Below are 8,628 nucleotides of genomic sequence, written 5' to 3'. Positions count from 1 at the left end.
CCAGAACAAGAAGCCCATTTAGTCTCCTGTTTTGCCAAACACTTGGTCGACAAAATGACGGAATTGATCAAGAAAAATTGTTATGGATGTCAAAACGATCATCCCAGTCAAATTCAACACGATAAATGCCTGATGTTAAGTCAAGAAGAAAAATTGGACGAGTATCTGGACGAAGCTTGGAGTCTCACCTCGAACAAAGACGTGTTGCACCAGTGGTATAAAGACTTGCGTGAACATTCTTGTCCACCATTAACCACTCAAGAGATCCATCGCATCGAAACTCTCCTGAATCAGAGTGAGGAAACAGAACGAATAACCGTTTATTCGTCAGACATTTTCAAGCAAAAAGTCAGGATCGAATTGACAACTTATTATTACCTGTGAAGAAGAAAAAAAGCACACACAAAACATGGATACCTGGGAACTTTATTACCTTTTGAACCACAGTTCGTATACGGCTTCTTGGAATCCTGTCGTCTGTGCTAAAGATGAACTCCCTCATCGCAAACCTAAAGACCATCAAGCTTACGTGATCAACACGGACGACAGTCATCTCCCAGGAACCCACTGGGTAGCCGTCTACTTTCCTCAAAAAGGATGTGTGGAATATTTCGATTCGTACGGATTGCCCCCTTTGGAAGACGATATCATCGACTTTATGAGAAGAAATGCTCAAACCACCCGATTCAATAACGTGAAATTACAAGGCACAGATTCCTTGGTGTGTGGACAGTACTGTGTGTATTTTCTGCATCATCGCAGCCTGGGCTATTCCTTAGAACATTTAGTGACTCATTTCGATCCTCGTTCTTCTGCTAGAAACGATGTGAAAGTAGATCGATGGTTCTGTGACCATTATGCTTATCTTTTGTCTCAAGCTAGGAAACGTAGTGTCCATCAATGGCCTAATGATTTCCAACAGTGGAAATCACAATTTCATTCACAACGTTGTCAGCCCTGTTTAAAGTAGATTGTCCATTGAGAAAAAAATGTTTGTGATTTGAAAAAAATTGTTTGATGTTATAGTGTTGGATTATTGTTAAAAATGTTGTTGTTTAGTGTTAAGTGATTTTTGAATAAAAAATGTTGTGTTTAGAAAAAAATGCCTTTGTCTTTTGTTTAGCTATAAGAATGTTGGATTGATGCTCTTTCATTTCTTACTATCCCTCTCATGAACGTTGCGGCTCGAAAACCGTGTGGGGGATGTTTTCCTTCACGTCCGCGCTTTAACTTTAAGAACCGGGTTGTTCCCAGTCTAGCCATCCATTGTCGACTCATCCTCCTAAGAAGATGTGCTCCAAACTAGCTAAGCTCAACGAAGCCTACGTGAATTTGCATAGGGTCAGACACAGTCTGATACCGAAACCAGAAGAAATAGAGAATGTAAGAATGTTAAAAATCACTGAAGACCTGATAGAAGAGCTCTTCAGAGAAGAAATGAACAGGGAAAAAGAAGAATGGACAGAGAAGTACAGACTTCAGAGACAGCAGCAACAGCAGCAACAACAGCAGCAACCTGAAGCTGACAGAGGCTTTGTCGATTGTCGTATCGACACCAAAGAATTCTTCTTCTCTTTCCGAAGAAGCAGACCTATCGCCAGAAAGTCTATCCTCAGAGGACATCGCATTCTTAGAAACTAAAAAAGAATGCCATAGCAAAACAAAAAAACAGCCCTTTTCAGGGCTACCCAATACTCTAGAAAAGAAATAACGATCGATTTGCCAATGTGTAGGTAGAGTAGTGTGAAAATAAACACTAACTCTTTCTTAAAAAATGTGAGGGTATGTGTTTGTGCGTTTGTGTGATTGTGTTTGTAAGTGATAAAGTAGGTTGGTGTGGATAGTAGATTAAAATGATGTTTGTTTTTTTGGGCTGTTTGAGGTGTAGATTTTGGGTTAGATTGGATTGCTTTGCGTATGTGGATAGTCTATTGAAGTGATGGGTAGCATAAAAAAGTGAGAGAGTGTTTCTTTTAGGTCCGCGCGTTGTTGTTGTTTTTTTTGGTCATGATCTAGGTAAGATGAATTTTATGTTTTTAGGGGGATGTTTTCCATCACGTCCGCGCTTTCAGTATAAATTGAAACTCGTTCGGCAGTCCAGCTACCCTTGTTGATTGATCAACACAGCCAGAAGAATGAATAGCAGAATAGTGAAACTGTTAGAACTCCAGATGCACCTGGAATATGCCAGGCGCATAGTAAACGAACTATCAGCGGAGGCTATCGTAGAAGAAGCAAGAATACAGAAGGAAGAAGAGGAGAGAAGACAGAGGGAAGAGGAGGAAAAGAAAAGAGAAGAGATGATGTCGTTTAATATTCCTGAAACAGAGGATTGGGGTGCTGAAGCGAATCATCCTCCCTCTGCGCTCCCCAGAAGAAAGGTGAAAGAAGACTGGGGAAGAAGATGCGTGTGCGGCGCCAGGCCAGGAAGGTGCAACCATTAGATAGGTGCATCTGGAGTTTAAAAAAACAGCCCTTTTCAGGGCTAACCAATACTCTAGAAAAGAAATAACGATCGATTTGCCAATGTGTGTAGGTAGAGTAGTGTGAAAATAAACACTAACTCTTTATTAAGATATTGTGAGGGTATGTGTTTGTGTGTTTGTGTGTTTGTGTTTGTAAGAGCTCAGGTATGTTTGTGTGAATAGTAGATTATGGGTTTCTTTATTGTTTCTTAGCAAATGTGGAGAGTATAGTTAGGGTTATATTATATGAAATGAGAAAGTAGGGGGGATGTTTTCCTTCACGTACGCGCGATGTTTGGTCATGATCTAGGTAAGATGAATTTTATGTTTTTAAGGGGGATGTTTTCCTTCACGTACGCGCTTTCAGTATAAAACTAACAGTGTTGGCCATTGGAACCCATTCTACGGAATAAGCAAACAAGAAGATGCTAGCAGCTTCAGCTTTATACAACGATCTTATGGGAAGTTGGTATTGGATGGTAGATGGATTGAGTGTAGTAGAAAGGGTTGAACAGGAATGGAGGTATGCAGTGACAAAAGACTTCGTCTCAAGACAAGTAACCAGCCTCCACTTATCAGTAAATATTGTAAAAGAAATGATAGAGGATGAGGAGAAGAGAATCAGAGGTTTAATTAACCCACCGTATGTCAAAGTGGGTAAGTTAAAAGAAGCGATAGATCATGTGACGAGTGCAAGGTGCTTTCTAGAAGACATTGTAGAATGGACAGATTGGTGTTTCGCGAAGTGGGGGTTAGAAAAACTTAAGAAAGCTGAAGAACTAATGAGGAATGTGCTGACCGAAGAGGTCAAGAAGATCAAAGAAAAGTGGTCAAAGGAAAGAAAAGAAGAAGAAAATAGAAAAAAAGGGATGAATTCGAAAAACTGAACACAAACTGGATGAAAATCCAAGAGAAGTTCAGGGCCATGGGCCACCCGGACTGGTTGCCGGAAACAGAAAAGAAAAAGAAGAAAGGAATGATGGACAAAATAAGAGGATGGTGGAAGAAGTTAAGAAGTTAAAAGAAGAAGAAGAAAAAACCCAAAGGCCCTTTTCAGGGCCCCCATATATCTCGAAAAGAGATAGCCTTTGAATTACCTACCCCTTTTTTTAAAAAAAATTTAAAAAAAAAAAAAAATCCCATGTTCCATTCCCTTTGTCCCTAAACAAGCCCAAACTCTATTCCCCATGTTAAATTCCCCTTGTACGTAGATTGTCCCACGATTTATTCCCATGTTAAATTCCCCTTGTACGTAGATTGACCCACGATTTTTCGCCATGTTAAATTTCCATTGTACGTAGATTGTCCCAAGGGGTTCTGTAATGCTAATTCCCATTGTACGTAGGGTGCCCCCATTCACTACTAATAATATATGTGACTTAGAAAATTGCAAAACAAGCTGAATTTATATTTCAAAAATTAAGTTTCTGAAATGTTTTATAGAAATTCGTATCCTGGACGAGCCCCCAATTTTCTATTACGAGTCTATGCTCTTAAAACAAGTAAAATAATAGAGTGAAAAGCGACACGCTTTGTAAAATTCAGCAAATATACTATTTCTCTAGAATCAAAGTGAAAATGTAACAAATGAGCTTACGGCATTAAATCTCAAATAACCATATAATCATAGACATAAGTCCTAATAATAACTTAAGTTCTGAATAAGTTTAGTGGAAATCAAAATTAAATCCAACGCTGATAGTGTTGATGTGCCATCAGTCCTTTGTTGGATCACAATAATACAATCCAAGAATTAAATCATTAACTGAAATTTCAGTATAAATAAATTAAAATCTATATTTCGAAGAATGTTATCAAAGCACTTTTGTATTTCCAGAATAATTCCTAATCAGATACTATACACAACCATAATTTGATTCTGCTAAAAAACAACAATGAATAATCTTTCCAGTGACAAAATTATATAGTCCTCTACTTGACTTCAATTCACGATTAGCATTTTCTATATATAAAAAACCTGTTACCTAATGGGGAAAAAAAACTTTCAGAAACTTCTTAATGTTTACAAAATAAAATGTTAGTTATAATTAAAAAGTCTGTTATTAAAATTATAATATATAACCTGGACCATGTCAGGTATGGCATGTAGATTGTAGGGAATTCCAATAATCTTGACCCAGACCCAATCAAATATGTTTACTTCTATTAATAATGATCCTGGTATTAAACCCGTACACACAGACAATATTTTAGCTATGTATTAATTGTTTACAGGATAAAAACATCAATAATTCAGGTCAACTAGAAAATAAACTTGATTTCGTTTTTTGACAAGATTAATTCCCATAAATAGCATATAATGAAATATTTTGTAAAATATAAAACCTAACTAAAAATACAATACGAATTAAAAACATAGACAAACACACACACACGTACATACATACATACATACATACATACATGCATGCATACATACATGCATGCATTCATGTATACATACATACATACATACACAGATATATAACAGTGAGTATATAAAAGTGAGCATATAACAGTGAGTATATAACAGTGAGTATATAAAAGTGAGTATATAACAGTGAGTATATAACAGTGAGTATATAAAAGTGAGTATATAACAGTGAGTATATAACAGTGAGTATATAAAAGTGAGTATATAACAGTGAGTATATAAAAGTGAGTATATAACAGTGAGCATATAACAGTGAGTATATAAAAGTGAGTATATAACAGTGAGTATATAAAATTGAGTATATAAAAGTGAGTACATATTATATCATATACAGTGACCTCGGTATTACATGCCTTCTTTTCCTTACTCCCACTCGTTTGGAAATGCAAAAGCAGAAAATACAAAAAAATAATTAAATAAAAAGTAAGTAAATACAATAAAAAAAAAGAGAAAGGAAAATGTATCATTGCTACAGGGTTCTATATAAACAACTTTACATTTTTTTTGACAAAGAACGAGCAGGGCAAAATTCCGGACATTTTTTAATATTTTAAACCCTCGGCTGGACAGAGTTTGATGAAGCCAAAAAGAGAACATGTCTGGGAAAAAGAGGATGTATGGTATCCCTTCATCAGACGCTCTCTGTTATGTGGCACATTTTTGTTAAAAATCATGAAAATCTGACGCTAAGTGGTGAAGTTGTATATATTTGAATTTGAAATAGCATGTTTAATGTAAAGAATAAGTGACCACACGTGGCCTGTAAGCCCACCTGACCAAACCAACCACGTGCGACTAGACTTCTTATTATAACGATCTGTGTGTCAGTGAATAAGCTTTTATTTATCTACGTTCGTATCCACAAAGTGTTGATTAGACTGATCAGCGGTGGTTTCTCTGATAGTCGATTAACAGACGGTCCGATAAGGTGATAACAATCGGAATACTTTCGACCTTTTCCGGCAAATTGTGGATAACAACTTCATCGCCTTCATTTGAGAACTATATTCTGAATACTTTTGTACACATGACATAATATAGCGACGGTAAGAGACAAAGTAAAAGTCAGAATATCTGTAGCCTTTGGTGCTGCAGCATATATCACTACGCTAAACATGAATCACCCGGCCCAAAAAGGTATGTGTATCATACATATGTATTCATACAAGAATTTCCGAGCTTATTTCTCGATTTGACGGATATAGCCGAGAGTTTTTCCGATCGCTTGGCAACGAAACATGCAAGGTTGGTGAACATACAGGTGTGGAACTGATATTTTGTTTACTTGGAGAGACCGACACCATAGACCTATTGGATTAATTTTGCAGAATGGTGAAGCAGTGTGTTTACGGTCTATGCAGAAGTGATTCAAGATATCCAACGAGACTTCAAAATGGTTTGTTCTTCGTTCCATTTGCAAAGAAATCGGTTGATGTGGCGAAGTGTCATCGCTGGGTGGAGGCTTGCGGCAGATCGTATGATCAGCTGAATGAAGACAAGATCAACAGATACACTTATATTTGTTCAAAGGTAAGTTGACAGAAATGTATGACAATGAACGTAGCTGAGAGTCAGTAGTTTAAAATCGGTTTCATATTGTTAGGTTTCGTTATCGGATCCTCAGCGACGATGCAGGGAAATAAATAATATAATTAGTATAGGTATAACACACCATCATAGGGTGTTAAAGTTACCTTCATCTTGTATAAGAGATTAAATATACATCTAAATAGTTGGATATTTTAAATATTTAGTATTACAACTAAAAATGCACTTGATATGTTTGCTTTCCTGACATTTACTTGTATATTATTACAGTAGATTTTTATGTCATTCAGCATTTTATTGGCGGTCAAGGACCTACATCGGAGCATCCGGACCCCATTCCATTTGATTCCTCCCAGTTGGATGCTACTCAATATTTAGCCAGAAGAAGACTGCGTGTACTGCCAGAAACTTGGGAGAACCTCTCTGCAGTGAAAAATAAAATTGTTGTGGAAAAGCTACCCAATTTGGTGAATACGCGAATTGAGAAACCATACAAATGTGAAGTTTGTACGCAAGTATATTCAAAGTTGGGAAACCTGGAGAGACACAAGCAAATACACACTGGGGGCCAAAATGACTCGACAGGTTACATTTGTGAAGTATGCAACAAGTCTTATGACATAAGGAAAAGATTTTTGTACCACATGAAAAAACACACAGGGGATACGAAACAATACCCATGTGATGTTTGTAATAAATTGTTGAACAACAGTACTTCACTGCAAAGACATTTGAAAATACATGCAGAAGAGAAACCATTTCAATGTGGATTGTGTCAGAAGAATTTCAGAGATAAGGCTGGTCTTTTGCATCATATGAGTACACACACAGGTGTAAAACCATTCAAATGTGAAATTTGTGGTAAACGGTTCACTCAAAATGTGAGCTTGAAAACACATACAAGAATACACACAGGATTGAAACCATACAAATGTGAGGTTTGTAGTGAAATGTTCTCTTCAAGTAGCCATTTTCATAAACATATGAGAAAGCATAATGGTAGTGGAGAGAAACCATTCAGATGTGAACAGTGTGATAAAATGTTTGGTTTTAAGAATGCTCTAAAGAGTCACCAGAGAATACACTCTGGAGAAAAACCATTCAAATGTGAATTTTGTAGTAAGATGTTTAGACAGATATCAACATTATTGAGGCACAAAAAAATCCACACAAGATATATACGTAAAGAAAATGATAATTTGTTCATGCAAGCTACTTCCATCACTTATCCTGTGCTTGTTTTCTTTCCGTTGACAACAGGAACACCAACTTAACTATGGTTTTGGTGTTTAGTGAAAATTATGTCATGCTTGTATCCAGACTTGCCAAGATTCCAAATGTGGCCACTTATCCAGAACACGGTTGGAAATGCTTATTTTTGAAACTGTTTAACATTTGCAGTAAGGCCATCACATTTACAGACATTGTAAATATTTTCATGGAAAAATGAAACGGTTCCATTTAAATATGATTATGCCCCTAGCATGCCAAAAATGCAGTAATTTGTGGCAGACTGAACTTGTTTTGATGTGAAATATTTATGGGAAATATGCAAGTCTTCCTAATTAAGACTGAAGAAGGTCCACAATAATGAAGTTTACTTTATATGACTAGATACCTAGAAAAAGGTCCACAATAATGAAGTTTACTTTATATGACTAGATACCTAGAAAAAGGTCCACAATAATGAAGTTTACTTTATATGACTAGATACCTAGAAAAAGGTCTACAATAATGAAGTTTACTTTATATGACTAGATACCTAGAAAAAGGTCTACAATAATGAAGTTTACTTTATATGACTAGATACCTAGAAAAAGGTCTACAATAATGAAGTTTACTTTATATGACTAGATACCTAGAAAAAGGTCCACAATAATGAAGTTTACTTTATATGACTAGATACCTAGAAAAAGGTCCACAATAATGAAGTTTACTTTATATGACTAGATACCTAGAAAAAGGTCTACAATAATGAAGTTTACTTTATATGACTAGATACCTAGAAAAAGGTCCACAATAATGAAGTTTACTTTATAAGACTAGATACCTAGAAAAAGGTCCACAATAATGAAGTTTACTTTATATGACTAGATACCTAGAAAAAGGTCCACAATAATGAAGTTTACTTTATATGACTAGATACCTAGAAAAAGGTCCACAATAATGAAGTTTACTTTA

At 36.0% G+C, this 8,628-nt stretch overlaps 1 protein-coding gene across 1 annotated transcript; it reads left to right on the top strand.

Moving 5' to 3' along the window:
- The first annotated feature begins 5,853 nt into the window (after positions 1-5,853).
- LOC149773190 (uncharacterized) lies at positions 5,854-8,365 on the top strand. Its single transcript, XM_089946680.1, has 2 exons — positions 5,854-6,429; positions 6,738-8,365. The coding sequence occupies exons 1-2, from the start codon at positions 6,229-6,231 to the stop codon at positions 7,719-7,721; spliced, it is 1,185 nt and encodes a 394-aa protein (XP_089802806.1). The 5' UTR covers positions 5,854-6,228; the 3' UTR covers positions 7,722-8,365.
- Positions 8,366-8,628: the final 263 nt, after the last annotated feature.

The sequence above is a fragment of the Sinohyriopsis cumingii genome, unplaced genomic scaffold (assembly GCF_028554795.1).
Source record: "Sinohyriopsis cumingii isolate HCF-2022 unplaced genomic scaffold, ASM2855479v2 utg000837l, whole genome shotgun sequence".
NCBI lineage: Eukaryota > Metazoa > Mollusca > Bivalvia > Unionida > Unionidae > Sinohyriopsis > Sinohyriopsis cumingii.
Note: the sequence above shows the minus strand (reverse complement) of the source record. Positions and strands in the feature narration are given on the sequence as shown.